Source organism: Phaenicophaeus curvirostris, chromosome 28 (assembly GCF_032191515.1).
Source record: "Phaenicophaeus curvirostris isolate KB17595 chromosome 28, BPBGC_Pcur_1.0, whole genome shotgun sequence".
Taxonomy (NCBI): domain Eukaryota; kingdom Metazoa; phylum Chordata; class Aves; order Cuculiformes; family Cuculidae; genus Phaenicophaeus; species Phaenicophaeus curvirostris.
The window spans coordinates 5,515,976-5,530,308 of record NC_091419.1 but is presented as its reverse complement, the minus strand read 5'-3'; the positions used below and the strand labels follow the sequence as shown (position 1 = coordinate 5,530,308).

Below are 14,333 nucleotides of genomic sequence, written 5' to 3'. Positions count from 1 at the left end.
ATAACTTGTGTACTAGGGATATAAAACTGCACAGCAGCAGACTATTATTTCTGTGTTTTGTAAGTAAAGCTGAAGAGCTGTTCCTGCTGACCCAAGCACTGTGTAACATGTGTGGATTTCTGTCTTTGTGCAGCCAGAGGGACTGTCCAGAGAATACACCTATAGTGTGTTCTTCTGCCCAAACGGTAAGCTCACGATTCAAGTGAGATGCTCAGCTTGTTTGATTTAGTTATAAATAGAAACATGGGGCTTCAGCTTATGGAAAAAAAAATTAAAATATCTTTGTTTCCCTTCCTCTGTGATTGATGAGCTCTGGTGAGCAGGAGGAACTGTGGAATAAAGAGCCTTTTTTACCTGGCTGGCTAATTATGAATTTGCTCTAACTGCCCAAGTGATTTCTGGAAATGGCAATTGAATTCCTTTACTTTCAGAACAGTTCAGGTACTCAGCCCTGTGGGCAGTAGCTGGGACAGTGCTGTGGTGTCAGTTATGTTTTAAAATTCAGTTGTGGAATCAGAATGTCCTTCCTGCCCGAGAACTGGATTGCTCAGAGCTCCAGGAGCTAAACAGAGATGCTTTTGACCACTAGACTGAAACTGAAAAACCATATGCAGGCTTTGTAAGAAATCCACCTGAGCAGTTTGAGTTGAGGGATCTTCTGTATTGGAAAGGGGTATAAACAGAAGATGGGAAGATGGATCCATGTATGCATCCACAGTTTGTGTAAGAGAAGCTGGAGTAAAGAATATGTGCTTGGGCAAGGTCTGTTTGTTTGAAGATAGCTGTTAGCAATGGGTTATTATTGAAGCACATGAGCTCCAATTCTTACAACGCTCCATTATTTTTCTGACCAGAGAAAATACAGATTTCTACACCTAATAAATATGAGTACCAATACGTCCAGAAGCCTGCCCAGATGACACACTTTGACATTGCTGTGAAAGCACACAACGATGCTCACCTGGCCCTGTCCTCTGCTCCCCATGACATGGCAGAGATGACAGAGATTGTCATTGGTGGACATCAAAACACAAAAACATGGATTTCTGTAAGCAAAATGGGTGAGCCAGTGGTCAGCAGGGACACAGCTGGTATCCTTTCCTGGGACGAATTCCGCAGCTTCTGGATCAGCTGGAAAAATGGAATTATCCAGGTAGTGAATTTGTATGTAATGGTCTGAAAGTCTCTTGCTTTCTTAATATCATTTAGGTGCACGTAAGGCAGATTTTCCTTAGTCCTGTTAAAGGAGAAAGCTTTGTTCCTGTTGCTTTGTCTATATCAAATCTTGATTGGGCTGCTTTAGTCAGAACAAATCTGCCTGCCACGTTGTGTCCAGGACCTCAGTTTTTGATGTTTTTAGTGCTGAGTGTACCAAAAGCCTTGAAGGCCAAGCCTATGGAATTCTTATTAAACTTGCTTGGGTTATTTTTGGGGTGGGAAGGAGAAAGGTACCAGTCTGTCTGCAGTTTGATGCACACGGCGGTTACTGGGTTCAAGGACACGTGGCAGACTGCGTATGCGTGGGTTCTTGGAACTGCATGGTGTTCTGTTCCTTTCAGGTTGGCCATGGTACTCGGGTGCTAAACGAATCTATAATTGTGGAGTGGACAGTCCCCAAACAGCTTGAGGTGAAGTACATTGGCTTTTCCACAGGCTGGGGGTCAATGGGAGAGTTTAAAATTTGGAGAAAAGAAGAGACTGATGAAAATCACAATGAAGCATTTACTCTTGGAGTTCCCCACAACATAATTCCAGGATCAGAAAGAGCTACGGCTTCAATAATAGGTATCGATTATGAGGAGGTATCACTAGGTACCAGTTATCAAATATGAAGAGATGCTCCAGCTGTTACTTGCTTCTGACCAGGGTTTGAGTACAGAGCAGCTAGGACAGCCCCAGGCGGTTCCAGAGGTGTCTGCTGCTTAAGTCTGGGACAAGGCATTAATTTTTTGTCACTTGTTTTGAACCCTGTTTGAGCTCACAGTGACTGAAACGATTCTGTGATTCTATGAAAGCTGGAACCATGTGAGGGCTCTGCAGAGACGCTGTCTGTTAGTTTGTCATGTTCACTTTGTAGCCATCATAGTCACAGCTTTTGCTAACTGTGTTCTAAACTAGTAGCTTAATTGGGAACTCATGGATAATCAGACACTGAAATGTGAAATTTTTTCATTCCAACAAGAGCTTGAAGGGCTAAGACTTAACATTTGAAGGAATTCCGACTCATGATATAGTTTATTTGAACTGATTCTGTGTAGCCAGTAGGAATTAATGCAGTCGGGGGGAGGGAAGGGGGATAATCATAAGACATCAAAAGGAAGCAAAGCGCAATTCCTCGATGCTAAATTTATCTCTTTCTTTTCAAACAGGAGATGTGATGGGTCCCACATTGAACAACTTGGACAATCTCCTGCGATTGCCATTTGGATGTGGGGAGCAGAACATGATCCATTTCGCTCCTAATGTCTTTGTCCTGAAATATCTGCAGAAAACCAAACAACTTGGCCATGAGGTGGAGAGTGAAGCTACTGATTACCTGGTTCAAGGTAACTTGTTACACTTGCAATTTATTGAAGGAGAAAAGACATGTAAGTGAGAAGAGTTTTACTGGTGTCACGTTGTCCTTTCTAACCGAGATTATCTCAGGCGATGAGGATTTGCTATTCCTTGTAGGACAATCACACACATTGAAAATACCACTTATAGAAGGTAGTCAGCAGAAACCCAGTGCTGCTCCATTTGCCTGGCTGCAGTTGTTTCACTTGTAATTGCTGATAGCAGTAAGAGAAAGGGAATTTCTTAGTAGTCTGTGACGGTTTTTCCTTTGCAATATCATTTGCTTTTATTTCTTTTTACGAATCTGCAAGCCTTCCAGGTTTTTGGCTCCAACCTCTGCCTGCTAATTAACCCTTACAGAAGGAATCCTCAAGAGCTTTCAACTTTTCTGTGTTTGTTGGAGCCCCGCCAAGTACAAGGTTTAGATGAGGAAGTCTGTTTGCTCCCTCCTGAAGGTTTTTGTGAATCACTAAGCCAGGAAACTTGTTCATCACTGAGTCATCCATCACAGAAAGTGCTGATACCAAGCAATTCCTCTGTATTCCCTCATCTCTGGAAGTGGCCTGAACTAAACTAGGCAGTGATTTTTAGTGCTATAGAATCAGGTGAACAGGTGAAGTCTAGAAAGTTTTCAGTGAGCACCTGGTATTATCTCTGCTCCCTGTGAGCATCAGAAAGCTCTGAGCAAGAGGAAAGGTGTAGGAGTCATGGGCAGCCCTTTCTTGGGGATTGTGGAGCTGCCAGTGTCTGGAGGGGTCAACAAAGAAACTTCACCTCTGAAAATGAAAAAGTAATCCGTTCCTATTAAAATGTCACTCAGTGTGGAATAAAACATCTACTTGTGTACTGGAGTGCTAAGCCAGCACTAAATGTCTTTGACGTGATTGTCCTGATGGTTTGACCTGTCTCTGTATCAGAAATTCTCATTCTGAGGGGTCTGATCCCAGTGGGCGTTGCAGAGCTTTATCCAAGTGTGTGTCTGTGTTCCTCAGTAGAGAGGCTGAGGAGCTTTATTAGGACAGGTGATTCACGGTTATAAGACAAACAGGCTTGAGTTTTTCCAAATAGGAAGAGCATTTTGATTATCTTTATTTTCAATCTCAAAAGACGTTCCAGCAGGCAGTTCTTACCTTCAGCGTTCAACTTGTTAATCACTGTTGTCTAAACCAAGTCTCACAAGACAGCACAAACAGCTCGGAAGTGTTCCTGTGTGTTAAAATCACAGCTGGTGTTGCCATGTTACAGTAACTTGTCCCAAGCAACAGCTTTGGAGACAAGTCTGCACCCTGTTGTATCGTTAAAGGAAAGGAAAATTCATCTCCATGCTGCTTTCAGAAAAAGGGAAGGAGAATTGGCTGTATGCTGAAGTATAAATCTTTCTTTTAATGCTGCATCTTTTCAAGGAGGTGTCAAATTCTTAACATTTCTGCTGGCTGAACTGCAGGAGCTGTAGCCTCACAGACCTTGGCTTGAGTGGATTTCTGAATAAGCTACAGCATACACGGAACTGGTTGGAACACTCACAGCAAACTAAAAGGTTGCCTCGGGCAGTAGAATCCCTTACACTAGCGCCAGATGGTCTGAGTCTTCATTCACTTTATGTACTTGTTTTTCTCTGTGTGAGGATTTTGGACTCCCTCAATTCTTTTGTGACTTCCAGGCTACCAGCGCCAGCTGACCTACAAGAGACAAGATGGTTCATACAGTGCTTTTGGCGAGAGGGATTCCTCAGGGAGTATGTGGTGAGTTGCTCTTTAAAACAGAGTTAGAAAATTCAGTGTTTGCTAAACGGGAGAAGTACACAATTGGCAAGGAAGGAGTGATTTTTCCAGTATCCATCACGATATTGCACACAGTGGAGAATAGAAGTAATACTCAGTGACTACAGACTTACTGTTTCGTAGAATTGTTTAGGTTGGAAAAGACCTTTAAGATCATCGAGTCCAACCCTTAACCCAGCACTTCTAACTCCATCACTGAGCCGTGTCCCTAAGCGCCACATCCACGCCGCTTTTAAATCCCTCCAGGGATGGTGACTCAGCCCCTTCCCTGAGCCTGTTCTGGTGCTTAGCAAAATGCTGCTGAGGGTTCTTACGACACCGCTAGGTTGTTACAGTTGTTTCAAGCCTCATGGTCAGTTAGGATGGTCACATCTGCTGATATGTCCAGGCTTCAGGTGTAGAAGCTGTAAGGATCGGACTTGGTCTCCTGGAATTGGAGTAGCAACGGGCTACTGATTTCTGATTAAGCACCTGATTTCTCTGGGGAGTGGAGCTTCTTCTGGAGCACATACAGAGAAACTTTCTGTCTCTAGAAGTGGCAGAGGCTGTACCAGGATCAGGAAAAAAAAAGCCCTACCAAAAATAACCCTCAAAAAACCCCAAAGAAGTCTTTCTCGCAAGTGCTTTTCTTCCCCTCATGGATGAAGTGAAATGGAATGGGGTGGATTTATGCCCTGGAAAGTGAAGTGCAGGACCTTTCAGTCAAACAATGAGAGCCAGAAACTATGAAACTGAGCAATCAGCTCATCTCTCCAGTGTCCCCATTAGGAAGCCCTTTACGTTACGTCCCATGTGTCTTGGTTGACCATAGTGTCTCAGATGTAGAAGATTCTTGTCCTCATTCATTTGCTTCTCCATCTGCTCTGTATTTTGCTTTAAACTGGTTTTCTTTATGCAGTTATCTAGGGGAAGGACCACTTGTGAGATGCTGCTGCCTCGCTGTTTCTGAGATAGTAAACTTTTATCTCAGATCCGGCATCTCCCAGTCCCTAGCTGTAAAATACAGTGACACAGAATTACTTCACACTTGAACGATCCCCAGGCCACACACTCTCTACCCTCCCATTCCTCTGGGGCTTGTAAATGGGATGATTCAACCTCCCAGAGCTGGCCAGAGTTCACACTTGTTGCATGTCAGAGGTTTAGAATTCCAAAATCACTTCTGTTGCTTTCTTAAGTCCTGAGTCTGTATAGTCTCACACAGCCACAGACTTTAGCAATGGGCTTTTTGGGGGTTGGTTTTTTTGGTTTGTTTTTTTTTTTTTTTTTGCAAAGACAGTAATAAAATTGAAAAATTTACCCCACTCTTTTCTTTACAAATAATTCCATTTTATAAAGATGATTCTTTATTTAAAAGTTTTAGTAATGCGTGGAGCAGATGAGCACCTATAAAAGGGAGCTGAATTTCATAGTGTGCCATAACCAAGATAAATATACCTTCCAGCTCTACTTATCAGTTGAATTTGTTGACCCCTAATCCTGCTCTTTTCTAGGAATTTGGACAGTGTTCAGGTGCTCTTATGCATCATAATTTTTTTTAACACTATTTAGTTTTTCCCCAACAAGATTTTTAAGATTTGTGCTTACTAAGAATGTCCTTTTCCCCTTACTGATATGTTATTCTGAGTTCTTTTCTCAGTAAAGATGATAAATTTGTATTTACAGGCTAACAGCTTTTGTCCTCAAGTCCTTTGCACAGTCACGTGGGTTTATTTTCATTGACCCGAAGGAACTAACGGCTGCCAAAGACTGGATCATCCAGCACCAGAAAGAAGATGGCTCTTTTCCTGCTATGGGCAGGATATTAAATAAGGACATTCAGGTAAAAGCTGTACAGACTCAAAATTGTGCAATAGGTGCATTTTTTAAGTTATTATCATAGCACAAAGTGCTGCAGATTCCTGGAGTTGTGTCTGGAAGTGTGAAGTTCTAGGCACTGAGTGTGTTTTCAGGCGATTGCTGGGAAAGGGAGCTACAATGGTGGGTTGGGTTCCTGAATTTCATGCTCCTTATGTGCAAAGGAAAAGAAGTTCTGTGGTGCCACAGCTTATCTTATAGTTAGAACATCATTGTCTTGCTTCAAGAGTCGGGTTATCCAGTGTCCTTTTCTCTAGTTTCCATCCAGCGGTTTGTGTTTGCTGTCCTCCAGGGTGGAATCCATGGGAAGATCTCCCTGACGGCTTATGTGGTTGCGGCTCTTCTGGAAACAGGCGTAACTTCAGAGGTAACGAAAACTGAGATGGAATAGCTCTTGCCTTCTACATATTTTAAAAACTCTGTTTTTACTTTTTCAAACGTGATTTTACTGCTGCTCACTTTCAGAGGTTCTGTGCTCCCTAGAATGAGAGCATTCAGGCACCAAAGGCTGTTGGAAAGCCTTGAGGCAATTCTAAAGTTCAGGAATCTGCTCTGAAGTTATTCAAACCAAACTCCGGTCCTTCAACCATCGGCTGGAGGCTCCTTCAACAAGAGCAGAACTCTTCCCTGCAGCCCCATCCCCCGACCTCTCCCAGAAATGTCTGCAAAAGCTGTTTTCTGCCTTGGAATTTTGAGTGTGATTGCAGCCTGTGCAGATACTGGTACCTTCCCTATATATATACTCAAACCCCCTTTAATTAGCTTTGTGCTCACAGCAGTTTAACTGGGGCTGCGTAGGCTTCAGGGATCCAGAGAGCGTGTACAGTCTGCCCTTTATTGCAGTGGCCAAACTGCTTTAGGTTGCAGGGTCTTTGGAGAGCTGCACTCCTGTAACAGGCTGAACTGAGGGCTCTGGAGAAAGCTTTTTCTCTTATTTGTAGTGAGACAGAACAGGAACCCTACAGGAAAAAAGAGGAGCTTCATGGGAACGTGCAACTCTGCTGCATGGTTTCGAAGTCAAAAACCAAAGTCACTTACAGTACAACTGGTATTTTGGAGGCTGTTTATTAAAAGCCATGGTATAAAATCAGCGCTCTTCTCCTCTGCTGGATTTTTTGTCTGCATGCAATTTCACTGGAGGTGAAATGACTGGAGATGCTCAGATAACATCTCAGTTAAACGTTCCCACTAATCATGAGTGGGGAAGTATCCACTTGCAGATGGACTGAGCGAGTCGTGAATACAAAGAACCAAGGGGAAGCAGAGCAGTGGGCAAACAGGCCTGTGCAGGTGGAACTGTGAGATCAAATCAGAGTACAGTGGCTGTTGCAGCATGTCTTGGTGATCTGTGCTTGGACAGAAGGATTGTTCTTTCAGGCAAACCCCAGCAAGTTTATGGAGACTTTGAAACAGCCCTGCAAACAGCAGCATCTCTTCAGAAAATCTGTGCTAATCTCGGCACTTCTGACCACATCCCTGCAGAGCCCGAGGAGTGACACTGTGCTGCTGCTGCAAGCGCATCCCCCCTGCCCCCCAGTCCTCGTTGAAGTGGAGGCCTTTGACCTTATGCAAAATAAAAAGAAAATACATTAGGAAACTTTCCAGTGCTCGCAGTAACTTTCTCCCAGTGTTCCCCTCTGAGAAGCGATAGAATTCTCTCTCGGGGCTGCTGTGTGTCAGGACAGCCCCAGTGGTTTATTTGCTGGAAGTGCAGTTTTTGTGGATCTAATGGTTTTCCTAGAGGAGATTTGTGAGTGTTGCTAATGATCTTAGCTAGGAAATGAGGAAGGGGAAGGTCAGTGCCACAGGGAAATGAAAGGAAACCAAATTACATCAAGTCCAATTAAATTGTTTCTATAAATTATCAGAGCCACGTTCCTATGCGGTGAGGTCATTGAGGGAGTTAATAAAACATGTTTGTTGGCTGCAGGGACCCCTGGGAACCTTGGCCTTTATTATCCTCTAGCGTCTGCTAGACGCTCCGGAGTGTCAGGAACACAATCAAACATCCAGGAGAGAGCTCTCTTCTGCTCTGTTCTTCTGCTGCCTCGCAGGGGCATGAAATCTCTTCAGCTTTAAGGGGAATAAATGTGTCTCAGTGTTAGTGCTGGTCATTCTTGCTGTGTGATTTGCTCCCTTGTTTGAAACTGTGATGCATGGCTTGTTTTAGGGAGAGGAAGGCGTTGGTGTCATTCTTCAGAGTGCAAATCACATCTTTCCTGTGGTGTTGGTTTTTAGTGGACACAAAGTCATGAGAAATAAAGCGATTCTAACTTCTGAGATGTAGAGACCGGTAATAAGTCTGGGCTCTTTCCCCTAAATATAGGAAGAAAGAACAGCTGTTGAGAAAGCCAAGCACTTCTTAGAGTCCAACTTGTATTCAGCAGAAGACCCCTACACTACTGCCTTGACTGCGTATGCGCTGACACTGCTGCACAGCCCCTCTGCTGCTGCGGCGCTGCGGAAGATGAACAGCATGGCTATCACACAAGGTACCGCGCTCCTGGCTCTCACCTGGGTAGTCCTGGAGCTGGCAGCCCTCTTATGGGAACACACAAATTGCCCTTGCAGCTCTAGCGAGGTATCTGAGTTACCCCAGAGGAGGCAGCCTGGGAGGTGAGGTCTTCTTCATGGCACAGTTTGACTTTGTAAGGCAAGAACTTTCCTGGATCTCTGGGGCTTGAGCCCCTTAGTTCCACTGATGGAGCTGATGCTGTAGGAAGGCAGGGGCACCAGGGGCTTGCAGTGACAATATAACAGTTTGTCTTGTAACATCCCATTCCCTGATGCTGTATTTGAATCCAAAATCTGAGAATTGCCCGATCTGTCGCGTTGAGCTGTCTCTGTAATTGCAAAGGAGCCTCTTGCCTGTGGGATGCTTGTCAAAATGGAGGGACAGTACAGTTCACAGCATCAATCTATTCTTTGCATCAATACAAGAGTGGACTCAACTCTTCCAGTGTACAGAGGCTCAGCTGCAGGCCTGCTCCAATATCACACGTATTCCCCTGTCCTGTTTTCCTAGACGGCTTTACGCACTGGAGCCTGACGGGAACTCTCGTTACTGATGAAGATACCTTCATGGGATTTAATGATGGTCTCTCTCAATCAGGTATCTGTACTGAAAGACAAGGATAAGGGGTTGGGCTGCAGCAGGAGGAGTGGAGACAGCATGTAATCATGTCAATTGTTTATATAATGCACTGAAAAATTCCCCTCGCTGTGTCTTTTTTTGCCTTTTCTTTCTGTTCTTTCCCTGCTCCATGCTGTCAGGGTTCCTGGGGGGCCGTGAAGTTTTGCTCCCCAAAGCAAACTTCTTCAGCCAAGGTATTATGAAAATGGGAAAAAAAAAATCCATTTAAAATGTTTTATCTTCTCTTTCTTTTTCAGTTGTTTCTGCAGAAGTGGAAATGACATCTTATGCCCTTTTGACATACACACTCCTAGGAGATGTGGCTTCTGCTCTCCCAGTAGTTAAATGGCTCTCCCAGCAGAGGAATGCACTTGGGGGGTTCTCATCCACACAGGTGAGCTGCCTCCAAAAAAGGTGGTTTCGTTGCATACGGTCAGTTGTAGAAATTGGTTGATTCAGGAATGGTCAGTGCAGAGTTTCTCTCTGGAGTCAAGACAGAAACTCTCTGTGTCCTGGTAAGAAGAACTTTCCAATGCTCCTTACGGCTTCCTTCTCAGGCTAATAATTTGAAGGTAGCCCAGACTGTGTCCTTACAGGTGCTTTTGACATTATAAAAACAATCAAAACCTGATAATTCTTTTGCTATCTAAGTTAATAAGGAAGATTCTGCTACCAGAAGCTGGTGACTTTCAGTTCAGTGCTTATTTCTAATTCTGCTGTGCTCCTGTATCTTCCCTGTTCCTATCTCTCCCTCTTCCAATCCCTAGGACACGTGTGTAGCCCTGCAGGCTCTGGCTGAATACGCTATCCTGTCCTACGTTGGAGGAGTCAACCTTACCATTTCCTTGGCTTCAACTAATCTTGACTACCAGGAGACGTTTGAGCTGAACAAGATGAATAAAAAGGTCCTCCAAACTGCAGTGGTAGGTGGTTTTGTGCTAACGTAGCCACGTTTTTTAAGCGATCCAACTGAGCTAGGTTCTGAATGACAACTTAGGTAAGCTCAGTAGTGGTAAAACCACAAGTCAAACACTGAGATCATGGGGCTTTCTGGGGTTTTGTGGCTGGGTTCTGATGTGAAGGAGGCAGCACTCAAAGGCATTTTTCACCATAACTAAATGCCTGCTTCTTATTTAGTGTGCTGCTTGTTCCTATCATTAAATACAGGTGCCTGGAAAGAGTATATGATGCTCACTTCACTTCTGCAGTCTCCTTTATAGCCAGAAAGATATTTTGTACAGAACAAAGTTAGAATTGATATTTATTTCTATTCTGAGTGTCGTGTCTTGTCTATGTCTTAACTGTGCAATCTCCCCAGATCCCCAGCATCCCAACGGGGCTGTTTGTGAGCGCCAAGGGCGAAGGCTGCTGTCTGATGCAGGTAAAGTTGCCATGGGGCTGGAGAAAGCATGTGAGCAGAGGGTCTCTAAACTTGGTCTATTTGCCACTTTTTTAACCCCGATTTGCTCTGAGAGAGCAGTTTTACTTTGCATTTTTCTCAAAGTAATTATACAACAATTGCTTTTATACAGTAGTTGCTTTAATTCATAGAAGGAAAAGTGATTGTACTGGGGTGAATCTGATTTGGTGTAGCTTTACCTATTTATAACTGTGATGCAAAACCTCTGTCACCTCTGAAAAGATCTGGTGTTTATGTGGGTCTTCAGGGAATGTTTGTAGACGCTATGAAATGTTGGGGTCTAGTAAACTCCCCCGATTTGTTTTTTCTCATTCTTCCCCCCTCTTTCTGCTGTAGATTGACGTCACTTACAACGTACCTGATCCCATTGCCAAACCAGCTTTCCAGCTCCTGGTTAACCTGAAGGAGCCCAAGTCAGAGCAGCATCTCCAAGCTCCAAATCTCCTGCGATCTGTCTCTCCAGATGAGAATCGCTCTGAAGCCTTGCACAGAGAGAGGGCACTGGTGGATGATGACGATCCAGCTTCAGATCAAGACCATCGGGAATACAAAGTCATCCTGGAGACGTGCACCAGGTAGAGGAAGTGCCAAACAGCTCAGATGTCATTTGTGGAAGGGAAGAACTCTTACTCCCCTGTCAGCTTCTTCCATATTCCTTCCTGTAGAGGCAAAGCCATAGTGACTACAGTCCTGAATGCAGTTGCCATGGCTCCAGGCAAAAATGAGATGTTATCTCTGTCCGTGTGCTTGCCCTGCCTCTCCTGGCTGTGCTGCTGGCAGATGTGTTGCCTCTGAATGCCACAAGCCTGTGAAATCCTGGACCCAGCATTTTTTGGCCTGGTTGAATTCTTCCTCCCTCTAGTAACAGCCAGGGATGGGTGACTCAAACCCAGCATCCAAAAGTGTGCTTGGGCTGTGTATAACACAGAATCACTTTCTCAACATCCTCTCCTCCTGCCTAAGCACTGCGGCTTGTACTGGGGAGGGAGGCTTGTAAAGTCTTGACAGTCCCTTGAAGATGTCTGTAACTAGGGAGGCTGCCCTGCGTCAACACAACCTTTCTGTTATTTCTGAAACTCCTGCCCTGGGAATTACTGGAGCAAAGACAGAAATTTGAGGGGAAGCTCAGTCTGAGAAGATTGATTGCCTGGAAAGAAAACAAAAGCAAATGAAATCTTCCCTTTCCTCCCCTTCTTGCTGTGATGATGCTCATTTAACTCCTTCATCATCTCATTTAGGCACTGCAAAGAGGGGAGCGCAGCTAAAGATGACAACTGAAATATTTTGAGTTGAAGGTTTTCTTCAGAATGCGATTGTTTTAAGTGTTGTGCTCAGTGAAGTTCTTGGGGTACCTCTGAGGAGCTGGGGAGAAAAGAGTGTGAGAAATGGAGGGCTGTGATGTGTAATGGAGACTGGGAAAAATGCAGGTAAGGGGATCCTGTGGGATTTTTAGGGAGTATGGTGCATGGAGTTAGATCAGAATTAACAAGGTTTAGTGTCTTGGGGGACTGTCAGCCCTGAATTGCCATACACAGAGCCAGCGGGGTCTGCCCACAGCCCAGCTCCTGCTTCTGGGGGCGTACGAGCATGTCTGGGGCGTTACAGCCAGGCTGGCTCCGTGCGGTGCCTTGGCAAACTTGCCCGAGCTGGAGGGCTCCAAGGAGAAGCCTCCAAAGAGCCCTGCAGGAGCCAGTTTGGATCTGGCATGTTCAGCCCTGGACGCTGCCTGCTGTATTTTCAGTGCTGGGCAGGAGCTCAGGAGCCTTCTTGGGTCCAAGCTTCTTATATTTGCAACTAAAGAGCGAACAGGTAAGCTGCCAAGGACTGGTTAGAGCTGAGTGTGAATGCAGAGCAAAGAGAGCATTGTTCTGGGATTAGCCAGGGCTTCTCTCTTACAGTGTCAGCTCTTCTGCCCTGCTGCAAGGCATCAAAATCTTTTGCCCAAATAAACTTTCTCTCCACCCCTTCATGAGTTTTTTTTCTTATGTACACGTCAGCAGTACCAGCTCTCAATTTCAGTGGGTTTTGGGGTCTCCATTGATGTTATAGAGGATGATGTCGTTATGATTCTTTAACTCCAGTGACTAGAGAGTGAGGTTGAAAACTCGTTAGCAAAGATGGATTTCTCAGCATCAGTGAGATGCTGGAGGGAACTGGCTGCAGTACTCTAGGGCTGAATGACTGCCTGTGATTGGGAGGTCGCATTCCTCCTGCACCACAATCCACTTACAGCCCTCCACTTAGGAAAGAACAGAAGTTTTTTCTATTCCAGGGGTTTATTCCCTTTTACCAAGTGCATTTTCTCAGTGATTAATTGAAAAAGTTGGCAAGCAGCACCACATGAGATGACAGCCTTCCCTCAGCTTTTCTGCCTCCATGTGCCTGGACATCTCCTGCATCTCTGCCCGCTGTGAATAGCATTTTATTTTTGTTGAACAGAGGCAGAAAAGAGGGTTTTGTAAAGCCTACTTGAATGCGGCTTTCAACAAGTCCTTCAAAGAGTAGATAGTTTTTCTTCTTCTCCTCTGAGGTTGATTTCAGTTGCTCTCCACCCTGAGTTGTCCACGTACCATTTGTTATCTTGGATCCTGAGTTTGTTTTCCTTCTTTCTTGTTGTTCTCCTGGGCAGATGGCTGCACTCTGGATCTTCTAACATGGCTGTCTTGGAGGTGCCATTGTTCTCAGGGTTTCGTGCTGACATTGAGAGCCTGGAGCAGGTAAGCTGGTCTAATAGGTGCGTGAGGTATCATCTTGGGCCAGGACCTGGCCCAGTCCCCTTGGCAGGGGTAGGAAGCAAACGCCAATGCATGTTAGAGCACTGTCCACAAAGACACGATTGAAACTGGAGGGCAGAAGGCAGGAGGTTCCACTTGTCAAAAAATATTTCTCCGAAACAAGTAAACAGATGTTCTGGGCAAGATTAACAAATCTACTGACTCTGGCCAAATGAAGGTTTATTGCTGAGCACACTGCTCCGTAATTACACGAGACCCGTTTGGAAATGCTGAAGTGCAAATGTGCTCTAACGGGAGCTGTTTATGGCTTCTTAGCAGGCTGTGTTATCTCCAACATCTGGATCCCATTGCTTTGGAGGCTCTGTGTCTTGGAATTTTTTTGCCTTTTTTTCCCCCCTTCTGGGAGAACATTGTGTTTATTGCAAGGCAAACTGAGGTGGATGGAACGTGCCTCTCACCCAGCCACCCTCTAGGGGAGATGGACCATCCTCATCAGCTTTGCTTTGTTTTGTGGAAGTGTTGCAGTGCGTTCACCGGTGGGGTTTGTGCTGCAAATAGATTTTAAGGACTATTGACTAAAGAGGTGTCAAATCCTTGAGAACTGGTAAAGAGCTAAAATATTTTATTTCCTAAACATCTTTTCCATTAATAACTTTATCTTCATTACACTGGGAGGGATTTGGGGAAAGAATTTTCAAATAGAATCTTAATGAGGAGCAGGTGCAACACTGCGTATGGCTGTTCAGATAAGGCAGGACCAGCAGCCACATGTTTCCAATGTCCCTGCAGTGAGGGAAATGAGGAAGGATAGGAAGGGAGCCTGTAGTGGTTTGGTTACCATCTCGTCTCCT

The 14,333-nt window shown here is 44.8% G+C and overlaps 1 protein-coding gene across 1 annotated transcript in view; it reads left to right on the top strand.

Annotated features, from left to right (window-relative positions):
• The window catches only part of CPAMD8 (C3 and PZP like alpha-2-macroglobulin domain containing 8), a 46,584-nt gene that overhangs the window by 19,204 nt on the left and 13,047 nt on the right, over positions 1–14,333 (top strand). The window contains exons 24-37 of the mRNA XM_069878243.1: positions 134–185; positions 855–1,153; positions 1,560–1,785; positions 2,370–2,546; positions 4,217–4,298; positions 6,003–6,159; positions 6,487–6,561; positions 8,521–8,686; positions 9,220–9,306; positions 9,585–9,721; positions 10,095–10,250; positions 10,646–10,708; positions 11,084–11,322; positions 13,377–13,464. Coding sequence (XP_069734344.1) covers positions 134–185; positions 855–1,153; positions 1,560–1,785; positions 2,370–2,546; positions 4,217–4,298; positions 6,003–6,159; positions 6,487–6,561; positions 8,521–8,686; positions 9,220–9,306; positions 9,585–9,721; positions 10,095–10,250; positions 10,646–10,708; positions 11,084–11,322; positions 13,377–13,464 — 2,004 coding nt within the window. The remainder of the gene's footprint in view (positions 1–133; positions 186–854; positions 1,154–1,559; positions 1,786–2,369; positions 2,547–4,216; positions 4,299–6,002; positions 6,160–6,486; positions 6,562–8,520; positions 8,687–9,219; positions 9,307–9,584; positions 9,722–10,094; positions 10,251–10,645; positions 10,709–11,083; positions 11,323–13,376; positions 13,465–14,333) is intronic.